Raw genomic sequence first — 14507 nt, forward strand, 5'->3', positions numbered from 1 at the left:
CTGCGGTGCGCACGTGTATTTTTGTGACAAGACGCAAAATGACTGCCACATCTAACTGAGAGAGGAAAAGGCAGGGCCACCCAGTGGGGCAGGCCTCCCCACCCCCTAATCAATTGGAAGAAACACTTACATCAGCCGTGCCCACTCACAGAGAGACGCTCTTGGCATCTTTCCTGGCTTTGGAGAGGGAGGGAGTGTGTGTGTCCAGTCTTGGCATCCGAAGAAATGTGTTCAGTGTAGCGGAGGCTGAGTCAGCTCAAACAGAAAGAGCAAGCAGCCTCTCCATGCTCTGCGGAGATATTTACAGAGACCTTTTGTGGGCACCATGGGAGGTGGGGGTGGGCACAGCAGTGCCCCTGGGCACAACCTGGTCATCCCTGATATAGCCTATACTTCCGTCTCCAGAATTGTAGCTGGACAGATCTATGCTTCTGGGAACCTCAAAGGGAAGCCCTCCCCCCTTTCCCTAATTCCCAGCAGCCTGGAGGCCACGATCCTTCCTCCTCCTCCTCCTTCTCCCACCTTTTGCACTGCCCACCTTTGAAGGCCCTCTTGCCGGCCCACCCGGGTCTCACTGATGCCCACAGAGGTATTGAATGGATGACGAAACGCAAGGCAGTGCAGGATAGGCAGGGGAAGGCGGCAAAGGTTGGGGCTGGCTGCCCTGTCACCGCTGCCCCATTGTGGTGGTGGGGAGAGGCCCCTCTCAGGCAAAGGAGAAGAACCCAAAGGCAGGCCAAGGAGGAAGGGGCAGGGGAGGGACAGGGCCCAGTCCTCTGCAAGGAAACGCAGAGGGAAAGAAAGCAGTCAGGTGCCCATCAAGGGGGAAGCAGGGGAGGAGCTGTGATGGCTTTATATCCTACAGGCCACCTCTGCGGGGAGGAAGGCGCAAGGGATGCTCTCCTGAAGCAGATTGCAAGAAGAGAAATCACAGAGAGCCAGAGCAGGAATGGGGGATTTCAATTATCCTGGCATCTGCTGGAAGTCGAACCCCACATAAAACAGGAATCCAATAAATCCCCAGCTTGCCTTGGAGACAACTTCATCTCTCAGGAGGCGGGGGGGGGGGACCAGGTGGGGGGTCCTGCTCTCCTTGGCCTGCCCCTGACACATGGGGCGAGAAAGGCAGGGGGCAGGGAGGGGAGGGGCCACCTCCTCTTGGAACTGGTGACAGAGGGGGGTGCAAACCCCGAAGGGGGTCAGATGTGCACCTTGCATTTCAGGAAAGGTGATTTTAAACTGCAAGTGTAAAAGCTGGGCAGGGCCCCCCCCCCCCGGTGGAGAAATCCTTCTCCAAGAGTCTGAAGAGTGGGATGTTGAAGATGCGATTGCAGACTGTTCCAATGAGAAGGGAAAACGGGGGGGGGGGGCTGCAGAGGGAGCATGCCCAGGACATGGAAGGAGGGAGACATCACTGAGGATGAGGACAACACAGAGGAGTCTCATCTTGTAAGGTTGATGCCAGAAAGGCTGAAGGCCAGAATGGGGTGGAACTTGGAGGGGATGCGAAGGAGAGGGGCAACTTTGGCTGTGACTGACACAAGGAGGACAAGGAAGGGCCTGATAATGGGGTGGAGGTTGAACCGTGAGGTGGAGACCAGGAGAAGGGGAAGACCACTCACAAGCCGCTCTCTTGCAATGCTCCCTGTTCTGCCCCCCCTTTCTCTGGCAAGGGGAATTGTTTTCCACATGGGGAAAGGCAAACAAACGATTTAAGGACAGGTAAGGAAATGGTGGGAGAACACCTTGGCTCCTTTGAATCAGCCGAGCTCTCTGGGGCCAGCTGAATCGCATCCAGGTGTATTAAGGGAGCTTCTGGGAGTTTAGTTCAGAGCCACTGGCCTGCAACCTTGTGAGCTGCCAGGTGACTGGAGGCCTTCCAAAAGGTTGGAGGGAAATGTATCCAGAAACGACCGACCGGTGAATGCAAGACGAATTCGGCAACAGGTGATTAAGCTGTCCGTCTGTGGTTGTCAAGAAAAGGACAACCTTTTCTTGTCCTTTCTTGTCCAGGATGGGCTCGTGCAAGAAGAATCTTATCTCGCTGTTCGAAAGAGTTAATGTTGGGCAGATCATGAGACTGCTGAGGACACAGGACCCCTTTTGAGAGGAGGGGTATTCACGTAAGTTTTACTCAGACCAGACCCACTGAAATTACTGGATTGAACTTGGTCATGTTCATTCATTTGAATGGGTCTACTGGGAGTAAAACTGAAGGTCTCCCGTGACACCCTTGTTGACAAGCTGATCCACTGTGGGCTGGGCAATGCTGTTCTTCAGCAACGTTGCAGTTGGTTGACCAACCACAGCCAGCGGGCGAGGGCTGAGTCACGGCTCTGCCTCGAGGTCCCCAGAGGAATGGCAAAGGAAGCTTCTGTCCCGGGCCCTGAGCTGCTCAGCATTTTCATAAATGGCTTGGGTGGAGCAGAGGAACGCTTCATCACGGCTGCTGATGACACCAAGCTGGGAGGGAGAGCGATTGCCACAAAGGCTGGAGCCAGATGCAAAAGGACAGTGATCGGCTGGAACGCTGGACTGAAACCAAGAAGATGCAATTCTGCAGAGATCAGTGTACAGTCCTGCATTTAGACTCAGAGAACCAGAGGCACAGAAATAGGCTAGGGGAGACCTGGCTTTGCAACCGAACGTGTAAGAAAGATCTAGGCAATTTAATTTATCATAAACTGGACATGAGCCAGCAGTGTGATGCAGTTGCTAAAAAGCCGGGGTCACGGTGGATGGCTTGATGAAGACGTCAGCCGAGTGTGCGGCAGCTGTGGAAAAGAGGCAGATTCCACGCTAGGCGTCATTAGGAAAGGAAGCGACACTAAAACTGCTGACATCATAATGTCATAATACAAATGTATGGAGCGACCGCATTTGGAATATTGTAGAGTTGGAGAAAATTCAGGAAAGGGGAACCAAAATCATCAAGGGGATAGAACGATTCCACAGGAATCCACAGGGGACTTATTAGTTTAGAGAAAAGGTGGGGAAGAGGCGAGATGACAGCAGCTCATGGAAAACGTGGATGGAGAGAAGTTTTTCTCTTCTCCTAACACTAGAATTTGTGGACACCCAAGCAAGCTGAATGGCGGAAGATTCCGGGCAGAGAAAAGGAAGTCCTTTGCCACAGAGCCCAGAGTCAAACGCTGGAAGTGGCTCCTGCAAGCGCCACCAACTTGGATTAAATTCATGGCGGAGAAGAGGGCTATCGAAGGACGCTATCCAAAGCAGCTGGGCTCTGCCTCTGCAGTTGGAGAAAGCGATGCTTCTGAATCTGCTGCTGGAAACCACAGGGGGGGAGGGGGGCACTTTTGGGGTTCCTGTGGGGGCATCTGAGAGAACAGGATGTTCGAGTAGATGGGCCACTGGCCTCATCCAGAAGGCTCTGCTTATGTTCCTAAGCGAATGCTCCATTCACAGGAACAAAGTGTCCAAACCACAAATCGCATCCCACTCTCTTCTGCCCTGGGCAGGCGGCATCTGGTGTCCTGTGTAAAGCTCTGGGCATGTTTTAAAGGAGGGCGTTGACGGAGTGGCGCACGTCCAGAGGAGGGTGCCCACGATGTGGGTGGGGGCTTTGGAAACAGAACCCCGAGAGGAATGGTTGAACAAGCTGGGCACATGTAGCCTGGAGAAGAGAAGTGTCCGCAGGAACAGGAGAGGGGTCTTCCAACATCCGAAGGGGCCACCGTACATGAAGAAGACAGACCAGGCTTGCTCTCTCTTGCTCCAGAGGGCAGGACTAGTCTGGCCAGCAAGCGGAAGCTGAAAGCTCCTCTTAAATCTTGCCACAACTCAGCTGCTTTTGCAGAAACTCCCCTTGAACCAATTCCTCCTCCCTTGCTTTCAATGCCTCGTGTTCTCACTGAGGGAGCAATTAATGCGAGGAAGGATCAGGAAGGCCAGCGCCTCCGGAGAAACAGCGCACCATGCTAATCCGGGGCCTTTTGCCCACGCCAGTTTCCTGGTCAGGGCCAGCTCCTTCTGAGCCTCTGACCTTCACAAATCCAGCCTGGAGACAGCAGAGCAGAGCAGGACTTGAGGATGTGCTGGTCACCTTCCGGGGGGGGGGGGGGAGCAGGTGCCGGCAGAGTCGGCGGCAGACTAGGACCTGGGACACCAGGGTTCAAATCCCCCACCCAACCATGAAACTCACTTGACCTTGGGAGCCAGCCACTGCCGCTCTCAGCCTGGCCTACCGCCCAGGGTTCTTGTGGGGATTAAATGAGGAGCGGGAGAAAACCACGTATGCACGTTAGGATACAAAGGCAATAAACAAACGATGAGAAGCATGCCGGAAACAATACAGAAGGGCTCACACTGAGGGACACCAGCTCACCCCTCAGATGCATCTCCCGTGTGGCCACGGGCAAAAAAAATGAGAAGCACAAATACCAGATGGGTGACACCTGGCTTGAGAGCAGTACATGTGAAAAGGATCTAGGAGTCTTGGTTGACCACAAACTTGACATGAGCCAACAGTGTGACGCGGCAGCTAAAAAAGCCAATGCAATTCTGGGCTGCATCAATAGGAGTATAGCATCTAGATCAAGGGAAGTAATAGTGCCACTGTATTCTGCTCTGGTCAGACCTCACCTGGAGTACTGTGTCCAGTTCTGGGCACCACAGTTCAAGAAGGACACTGACAAACTGGAACGTGTCCAGAGGAGGGCAACCAAAATGGTCAAAGGCCTGGAAACGATGCCTTATGAGGAACGGCTAAGGGAGCTGGGCATGTTTAGCCTGGAGAAGAGGAGGTTAAGGGGTGATATGATAGCCATGTTCAAATATATAAAAGGATGTCACATAGAGGAGGGAGAAAGGTTGTTTTCTGCTGCTCCAGAGAAGCGGACACGGAGCATTGGATCCAAACTACAAGAAAGAAGATTCCACCTAAACATTAGGAAGAACTTCCCGACAGTAAGAGCTGTTCGACAGTGGAATTTGCTGCCAAGGAGTGTGGTGGAGTCTCCTTCTTTGGGGGTCTTTAAGCACCTGGAATGTAAGAACCATGAACCTGGGTAAGTTGGATGTGGTCAAAAATGAGATGGCAAGAATAAATATTGACATCCTGGGCATCAGTGAGCTAAAATGGACGGGAATGGGCGAATTCAGTTCGGATGACTACCATATCTACTACTGTGGGCAAGAAACCCGTAAGAGAAATGGAGTGGCCCTCATAGTCAACAAAAGAGTGGCGAAAGCTGTACTGGGATGCAGTCTCAAAAATGATAGAATGATCTCGATACGAATCCAAGGCAGACCTTTTAACATCACAGTAATCCAAGTTTATGCACCAACTACTGGTGCTGAAGAAACTGAAATTGACCAGTTCTATGAAGACTTACAAGACCTTATAGAAGTGACACCAAAGAAGGATGTTCTGCTCATTATAGGGGATTGGAATGCTAAAGTAGGGAATCAAGAGATAAAAGGAACAACTGGCAAGTTTGGCCTTGGAGATCAAAACGAAGCAGGGCAAAGGCTAATAGAGTTCTGTCAAGAGAACAAGCTGGTCATCACAAACACGCTTTTCCAACAACACAAGAGACGACTCTACACATGGACATCCCCAGATGGGCAACATCGAAATCAGATTGATTATATTCTCTGCAGCCAAAGATGGAGAAGCTCTATACAGTCAGCAAAAACAAGACCTGGAGCTGACTGTGGCTCAGATCATCAGCTCCTTATAGCAAAATTCAAGCTTAAACTGAAGAAAGTAGGAAAAACCACTGGACAGGTAAGATACAATCTAAACCAAATCCCTTATGAATACACAGTGGAAGTGAGGAACAGGTTTAAGGATTTAGATTTGCTGGACAGAGTGCCTGAAGAACTATGAGTGGAGGCTCGCAACATTATACAGGAGGCAGCAACTAAAACCATCCCAATGAAAAAGAAATGCAAGAAAGCAAAGTGGCTGTCCAACGAGGCCTTACAAATAGCGGGGGAGAGAAGGCAAGCAAAATGCGAGGGAGATAGTGAAAGATACAGGAAATTGAATGCAGATTTCCAAAGAATAGCAAGGAGAGACAAGAAGGCCTTCTTAAACGAGCAATGCAAAGAAATAGAGGAAAGCAACAGAATGGGAAGAACCAGAGATCTGTTCAAGAAAATCGGAAATATGAAAGGAACATTTCGTACAAAGATTACCATAATAAAGGACAAAAGTGGTAAAGATCTAACTGAAGCAGAAGACATCAAGAAGAGGTGGCAAGAATACACAGAGGAATTATACCAGAAAGATATGGATGTCTCGTACACCCCAGGTAGTGTGGTTGCTGACCTTGAGCCAGACATCCTGGAGAGTGAAGTCAAATGGGCCTTAGAAAGCACTGCAAATAACAAGGCCAGTGGAAGTGATGGTATTCCAGCTGAACTGTTTAAAATTTTAAAAGATGATGCTGTTAAGGTGCTACACTCAATATGCCAGCAAGTTTGGAAAACTCAGCAGTGGCCAGAGGATTGGAGAAGATCAGTCTACATTCCAATCCCAAAGAAAGGCAGTGCCAAAGAATGCTCCAACTACCGCACAATTTCACTCATTTCACATGCTAGCAAGGTTATGCTTAAAATTCTACAAGGAAGGCTCAAGCAGTATGTGGACCGAGAACTCCCAGAAGTGCAAGCTGGATTTAGAAGAGGCAGAGGAACCAGAGACCAAATTGCAAACATGCGCTGGATTATGGAGAAAGCTAGAGAGTTCCAGAAAGACATCTACTTCTGCTTCATTGACTATGCAAAAGCCTTTGACTGTGTTGACCACAGCAAACTATGGCAAGTTCTTAAAGAAATGGGAGTGCCTGATCACCTCATCTGTCTCCTGCGAAATCTCTATGTGGGACAAGAAGCTACAGTTAGAACTGGATATGGAACAACTGATTGGTTCCAAATTGGGAAAGGAGTACGGCAAGGCTGTATATTGTCTCCCTGCTTATTTAACTTATATGCAGAATTCATCATGCGAAAGGCTGGGCTGGATGAATCCCAAGCCGGAATTAAGATTGCCGGAAGAAATATCAACAACCTCAGATATGCAGATGACACAACCTTGATGGCAGAAAGTGAAGAGGAATTAAAGAACCTTTTAATGAGGGTGAAAGAGGAGAGCGCAAAATATGGTCTGAAGCTCAACATCAAAAAAACGAAGATCATGGCCACTGGGCCCATCACCTCCTGGCAAATAGATGGGGAAGAAATGGAGGCAGTGAGAGATTTTACTTTCTTGGGCTCCATGATCAGTGCAGATGGTGACAGCAGTCACGAAATTAAAAGACGCCTGCTCCTTGGGAGAAAGGCGATGGCAAGCCTAGACAACATCTTAAAAAGCAGAGACATCACCTTGCCAACAAAGGTCCGTATAGTAAAAGCCATGGTTTTCCCAGTAGTGATGTATGGAAGTGAGAGCTGGACCATAAAGAAGGCTGATCGCCGAAGAATTGATGCTTTTGAATTCTGGTGCTGGAGGAGACTCTTGAGAGTCCCATGGACTGCAAGAAGATCCAACCTCTCCATTCGGAAGGAAATCAGCCCTGAGTGCTCACTGGAAGGACAGATCGTGAAGCTGAGGCTCCAATACTTTGGCCACCTCATGAGAAGAGAGGACTCCCTGGAAAAGACCCTGATGTTGGGAAAGATGGAGGGCACAAGGAGAAGGGGACGACAGAGAATGAGATGGTTGGATGGTGTTCTTGAAGCTACTAGCATGAGTTTGATCAAACTGCGGGAGGCAGTGGAGGACAGAAGTGCCTGGCGTGCTCTGGTCCATGGGGTCACGAAGAGTCGGACACGACTAAACGACTAAACAACAACAACAAAGCAGAGGCTTGACAACCGTATGTCAGGAGTGCTCTGATGGTGTTTCCTGCTTGGCAGGGGGTTGGACTTGATGGCCCTTGTGGTCTCTTCCAACTCTAGGATTCTATGATTCTAAGAAGTGGGGCTTTGCTGGGCCAGGGGCTCTTGAGCTCCCCCTTCTCTCTCCCAGCCCCACCTGCAGGGAGCACAGGAGGGGGCAGCTGGCCGCCCAGCCCCTTCCCCAGCCCCTGCTTCACTGGTGGCAATGGCTCCAGTCCCGGTCAAGACTGGGGAGAGATGGAGCCAACTTCTGGTGGCGAATCCCTCCATGTGTCCAATCTCAGGTCCCAGCACAGGAGAGGCTACTGCTGGCACGGCCTGTCGTTATTGATGTGCTAATTATAGGGCTGTGCTAATTCAATTTGCACATAATTACAGGATAGTGCACTGGGTGGCATGTTTCAATAATTAATGTGATAAAATAAATGTAATTGGAATAATATTTACAAAACCCTCTGAAGAGCCGCCTGCAAGGTGGATGCGGAGCTGTGGGGTGGGGAGACCGCGCCTGGTGAGCGCAGGAAGAGCCTGCCAGATCAGGCCCCTGGAGCCCCATCCCGCCCCACATCCTCGTCTGGCCACCCGGGAGCTGCAATGGGAAGAAGCTCACAAGCAGCACCTGAGGGCAACAGCCCAGCTCTGCCCACCTGGGCCAAAGCAAGGCCACTTCCCAATAGTTTTGGTGATGCGGGTTCCTCCCCATATAGATGTGGGGAGAGGGCACTTTGGTGTTGCCAACTCCCATCCCTTCTGCCCCTTTAAACGGGCAAGCAGCAAGGAGACGGCTGGCAGGCATTTTTAGACACAGGCGCCTTCTTCCACGGAAGCAGCAAAGATGGACCAACGGGCACACGATGGCCCTGCAGCCTGTCCTAACCAAGGGGGTGCTCACAGCTGCTAGGTCAGGCAGTGCCCCCCCAAAAAAAACCCATAAGGGAGGTTGGATCATTAGGGCCAGCCAGGGTCAGGCAAGACCGGGAGCCTCCATCCCTGGTGCCCCCTGACCTGGGCTGGCATAAGGAAGGCACTTCAGGGAGGAGGGAAGGAGCGGAAGGGGCCTTTGCAGACGGAAGGCTTTTGCAGTCTCAGGCTGCCAGACCCTCATCCCAGGGAAAGGAAAGAGCCTTCCCCTCAGCAAGGCTGCCTGGCATGTCTGCACCCCTTGCACTCTCCAAAGATCAGCGCCAAGGGCAGCAGCCCAGAGGAAAACCTGGCTCCCCCCCCAACTCCCACCTGGCCCTGAAAAGTCGCTGCAGTGACAGGCGTGATCACATTCACCCAGGGCTATACCAGCTGCACTGGCTCCCGGTGGAGTACAGGATCAGGTTTAAGGTGCTGGTTTTGACCTTTAAAGCCCTATACGGCCTAGGACCCTTGTACCTACGGGACCGCCTCTCCTGGTATGTCCCACAGAGGAACTTATGGTCTTCAAACAAAAACATCTTGGGAGATCCTGGGCCACATGGAGGTTGGGCTGGCCTCAACCAGAGCCAGGGCTTTATCGGCCGTGGCCCGATCTGGTGGAATGCTGTGTCCCAAGAGACTAGGGCCCTGCGGGACCTGACATCTTTCCGCAGGTCATGCAAGACGGAGTTGTTCCGCCAGGCCTTTGGCCAAGGCACAGCCTGACCCCCTCTCTCCTTCTGTAATCCTCACAGAACTCTAGCCCAATGGTTGCCATTAATTTGATTCTGAATTGATTTTAGAATGAATTAATTTTAGAATGCATGTCAATTCATTGATTGTGATTTTATGTAAACTGTGTTACTTTTATTGTTGTTAGCCGCTCTGAGCCTGGCTTCGGCTGGGGAGGGTGGGATATAAATAAAATTGTATTATTATTATTATTATTATTATTATTATTATTATTATTATTATTATTATTCACCCTTCCTGCCCCCTTCAACTTGTGAGCTGCTTGGACGCCCTCTGCCCCCCTGCTCCCTGTCCTTCACCCCAAGGTCCCAGAGCAGGTTACAACGTGAAAAACAGTCGGAAACAATTAGTTGCTGTTCTTTTCCAGGCGAGGCATGCCCCCCCTCCCCATTTTAATGGCTTCCCATGGAATCATGCTTCACATCTGCCCAGACTGAATTTGCCAAGTACCGAAGGCAACCTGGAACTTAATCTCATCCTCCGAAGGGGCCGCAACCCCCCCCCCCCCGGTTTGCGCCAGCTGTGAGTCTGATGAGCCGCCTTCCCACGTCATCGACACGACGCCACGCTAAGGGACAGGAGCCCATTGCGCGTCACCCAACCTCACAGCGATTGATCCACGGGTGATCGTTTCGGGAGTAAAATTTCCGCCGAGCTCTGCTCCTGCCTGTGCTCCTGGCAAAGGCTGCGGCGACGTTGGAGCAAGCGAGGAGCCCCCCCTCCACCGCCCGGGGGCAAAAGGCACCCGCCCTCCCGCTGTTGTAAAACAGCTGCTTCCATCATCAAAAAGGCCGGGGGTTTGTGGCCTCGTAAGGTGCAACATAAACAGGATTTAAATCACCGCTTCTGTTCCAGGGCGGTTTGGGGCCTTTGCTCTGCGCACCGGCTCACGGGGAGCATGCCTGCCGCCTCCACCCACTCAGCCATTCCTGAGCAAACCCTGACCGCTTAGCCGAGTCTACATGGGTCCTTGGGGACCACGGAGCGCCGGCAGGAAGAGGCTGAAGCTTTGCAGAGGGCCGAGGCGCATCCCGGCCTCTGATAAATAATCCGAAGGCTGCCGGGGCAAGAGGGGGCGGCAGGAGGAGTCCCAGACGAGAGAGCTTTGCTCCAGCTCAGAGAGCAGGGAGACAATGCATGACAGATTGACCCACGGCGAGACGCTGCAAGCAGTCAATTAAAGGCGAGGGCTGCATTGTGTAACGAGGGCCGGCTGGATTCTGCTTTGTAGCCAGTATTGGATTTCTCCCTCCTTCGCTCGCCACCAGAGCAGCCTCCTTCCTTTTCGCTTCAGCCACTATTTGCTTTGAAAGGGAGGGCCGGGCACAGGGGATTATAGCATCAGAAGGAGGAGGGCAGAGCGGCCGTCCGCTGCGGGACCAGAGATCTGGGGCAGAGCACCTCCTTGGCCTCACCCTGCTAACAGCGTGCAGTTCCGGTCGCTCATCTCAAAAAGGACGGTGTAGAGTTGGCTGCCCAAGTGATCACGGGGGCAGAGAGAGGAAGAAAGGCAGCAGCGTTTGGAACCAGAAAAAAGGGGCGATAGGATAAGACGTTTTCCAACCATGCACAGCACCAGAAGACACGGAGCTTCCATGAAGCTGAATGTTGGGAGACTCAGGACAGATAAAAGAACGCGGCACAGGGTTAACCCGTGGAACTCCCTGCGGCAGGAGGCAGTGAAGGCCACCGGCCCAGATGGCTTTACAAGCGGCAAACCCACAGAGGAGGAGGAAGAGGGGGGGGGGTCAGTGGCTTCCAGCCAGTTGGGCCAAGCTCTGCCTCCTGTCACGCTGGACTCGGTGGGCCATGGGCCTGATCCACGAGGCACTTCTCATGCTCTCAGGAAGGAAAGGAGGACAAGGGCAGGAGAGGGCCTTGTGGGGGCCAAAGAAGAGCCAGCCCCCCTGCCCCCCCGGTGGCTCTTTCCTCTGCCCCCCAACCTGGGGCTCTTCACAACTTCCATCCATCTGGTCTGCGGAGTCAAAGTAGGCTTGGCCTTCTGGCAAAATGTGCCTGGTTCATGTCTACATTCTGAATCCCTAACCATTGGACAAGCTGACCACTAACAAGGAATGGATGCCAAGAACATATACAAGACTGGACAAACTTGACAGTCTCAAAGTCGTAATTTGTGTATTTTGTGCGTTCTTTGGATTTTTGTGTTGTGAACTGCCCAGAGATCTAGGGATGGTATACAAATTTAAATAACGGCAGCAGCAGCAACAATAACTCTTAACCCCAACCCCACCCCAGGGAGCAAAAAGAAATCAGCCCCCCCCCCGCCATGACCCCCTGTGTCCTTGAGCAGAGGTGCCCCCCTGCCCTAGTGTACTTGCTTGACATGCCTCCCCCCCCCCCGGAAATAAGAGCAGAACTCAGTGTGAGAGTCTGGGGGGGGGGCGAAGAGTGTTCCCCTCCCCTCCGTCTCTCCCACCCCCAAAAAGACACGGCCTCAGCCAGCTTCTCACTACGTTTATTGGCTTCCAAAGCGTCACGCAGACACCCCCCCTGCTGCTGCTGCTGGAGCAGGAGGGTGGGGAGGGGGCAGGCTTGGCTGGGGGGGGGAGACCCCAGGACTCCCTCCCTCCGCAGGCCGGCACTGCCAAGTCTGTCTGCTCCTGGAGTCGGATGAAGCCCGCCCCCTCGCGCCCGCCGGGTGGGCACTGGGCTCCAGAGGCAGGGCGGCGCTTGGGGTTCAGGAAGGGGGGGGCGTGGTGGGGGCCGCGAGGGGCCAGGGGGATTGTCGCTTAGCGGCTGTAGCCAAACTCGTCGGCGTCGTCGGCGCGGAAGTCTCCGTAGCGCCACAAGTTCAGCTGCGGGGAGGGCAGAGAGGGGAGGGTGAGATCTGAGCGGCAGCCAGGGACCCCTCCCAGGACCCCCTCCATGGGGACCGCTTGCCCCCCAGCTCTCCAGCCCTCTCCCCCTGCCCGGAGGTCGCTGCTCGCTGACTTACCCGGGCACTTTTGGCTGCCTCCTGGGCATTCAGGTACTCTGTGATCTGGAGGGAAGAGGTGGAATCAGAGCAGGCCCTCTCTGCCCTTCCCCCTGCCCCCTTGCTCAGCCCCCCACCCGCCCCACTTCCCAGGCAGACCTGCCGCCGCCCCTCACCACTTTCTGGAACTGCTTCTCCTTGCGCGGCTCCACCATCACCAGCCCCTCCTTCACCAGCCCCAGCCCCACGTCACCCTTGGAGTCGGAAAACTGCAGGGTGACGTGGGGGCAGCTGGGCCCGGCGTGCTCCACGTTCAGCAGGCACTGCGTGTTCTGGATGTCGCGCACCACGCTGTCCACGGCGTCTGCCCTGGCCTCCTCCTGCGGGGAGAGGAAGGGGGCCACACTCAGTCAGAGGGGCGCCTGGAACCCGCCCTCCAGAGCGGGACAGAAGAAACTGGTGGCGGCAGCTCCTGAGCACCCCAACGTTCTGCCCAGACACCGGGGTCCCGCTCCGAGGGCCTTCTGGCGGTTCCCTCCCTGAGAGAAGTGAGGTTACAGGAAACCAGGGACAGGGCCTTCTCGGTGGTGGCGCCCGCCCTGAGGAACGCCCTCCCATCAGATGTCAAGGAGATAAACAACTACAGTCATACCTCGGGTTACAGCCACTTCAGGTTGCATTTTTTCGGGTTCCAGACTGCCGAAATCCAGAAGTACCGGAACAGGTTACTTCTGGGTTTCGGCGGTCGTGCATGCGCAGAAGCACCGAATCACAACCTGCACGTGCGCAGATATGGGTTGCAAACGCTGCGGGTTGAGAACGTGCATCCCACATGGATCATGTGTACGACCTGAGTGTCCACTGTATCTGACTTTTAGGAGACATCTGAAGGCAGCCCTGTTTGGGGAAGTTTTTAATGTTTGATCTTTTATTGTGTTTTTAATGTTCTGTTGGGAAACCCAGCCAGATGGGTGGGGTATAAATAATATATTATTATTATTATTATTATTATTATTATTATTATTATTATTATTAGGTCAGCCTCTCAACATGGGAGAGACAGGCATCCACTGGGCCCCTCTTCTCTGCGTAAATGGGCCCAATCCTTCTCCAAAGCCCCCAGAGCAGGCTGCCACCACCATATTCTGAGTCACTTCCTTTCTGGGGGAAGATGGAACGTATTTCGTCTCTCCCGCGCTGGGGGCGCCTGCATTTCCTGAGAGTTTGAGAAGCAAGCAGAGAGCCAGCCTTCTGCAGCACTGCAGACCCACCGCCCTTGGGCTTCCTCCCCCAGACCCTCCAGCTGCCCCTTCCGGCTGTGACCTCCGGTCCGCCTCTTCCAGGTGGCAAATCAGGGGCAGCTTGTTAGAATTCCTGCTCCGTGATTGCAGTCATGGGATTGTTGTCTATCACATGACAGTATATGTTTTGACTCCACAAAGTGGGAAGTGACGGAGACAGGATGTTTGTGTTCCTGTGTTCCGTGAAGTGGGACTATTGAAGAAGAGTAGAAGAAGAGTTTGGATTTGATATCCCGCTTTATCACTACCCTAAAGGTAAAGGTAAAGGTACCCCTGCCCGAACGGGCCAGTCTTGACAGACTGTGGGGTTTGTGCGCCCATCTCACATCTATTGGCCGGGGGCCAGCGCTGTCCGGGGACACTTCCGGGTCACGTGGCCAGCGTGACATCGCTGCTCTGGCGAGCCAGAGCCGCACACGGAACGCCGTTTACCTTCCCGCTGGTAAGCGGTACCTATTTATCTACTTGCCCCCGGGGGTGCTTTCGAACTGCTAGGTGGGCAGGCGCTGGGACCGAGCAGCGGGAGCGCACCCCGCCGCGGGGATTCGAACCGCCGACCTTTCGATCGGCAAGCCCTAGGCGTTGAGGCTTTAGCCCACAGCGCCACCCGCGTCCCTTTTATCACTACCCTAAGGAGCCTCAAAGCGGCTAACATTCTCCTTTCCCTTCCTCCCCCACAACAAACACTCTGTGAGGTGAGTGGGGCTGAGAGACTTCAGAGAAGTGTGACTGGCCCAAGGTCACCCAGC

General features: G+C 53.4%; 1 protein-coding gene across 1 annotated transcript in view; it reads right to left on the reverse strand.

Annotated features, from left to right (window-relative positions):
• Window positions 1-11982: 11982 nt before the first annotated feature.
• Window positions 11983-14507, reverse strand: part of SND1 (staphylococcal nuclease and tudor domain containing 1) — a 220023-nt gene continuing 217498 nt past the window's right edge. Inside the window, exons 22-24 of the mRNA XM_082238802.1 lie at window positions 12634-12837; window positions 12479-12523; window positions 11983-12338 (exon numbers count right to left, since the gene is read on the reverse strand). Coding sequence (XP_082094928.1) covers window positions 12273-12338; window positions 12479-12523; window positions 12634-12837 — 315 coding nt within the window. The 3' untranslated portion in view covers window positions 11983-12272. The remainder of the gene's footprint in view (window positions 12339-12478; window positions 12524-12633; window positions 12838-14507) is intronic.

The sequence above is a fragment of the Podarcis vaucheri genome, assembly GCF_965113315.1.
Source record: "Podarcis vaucheri genome assembly, chromosome: 10".
In the NCBI taxonomy this organism is placed as follows: Eukaryota; Metazoa; Chordata; class Lepidosauria; order Squamata; family Lacertidae; genus Podarcis; species Podarcis vaucheri.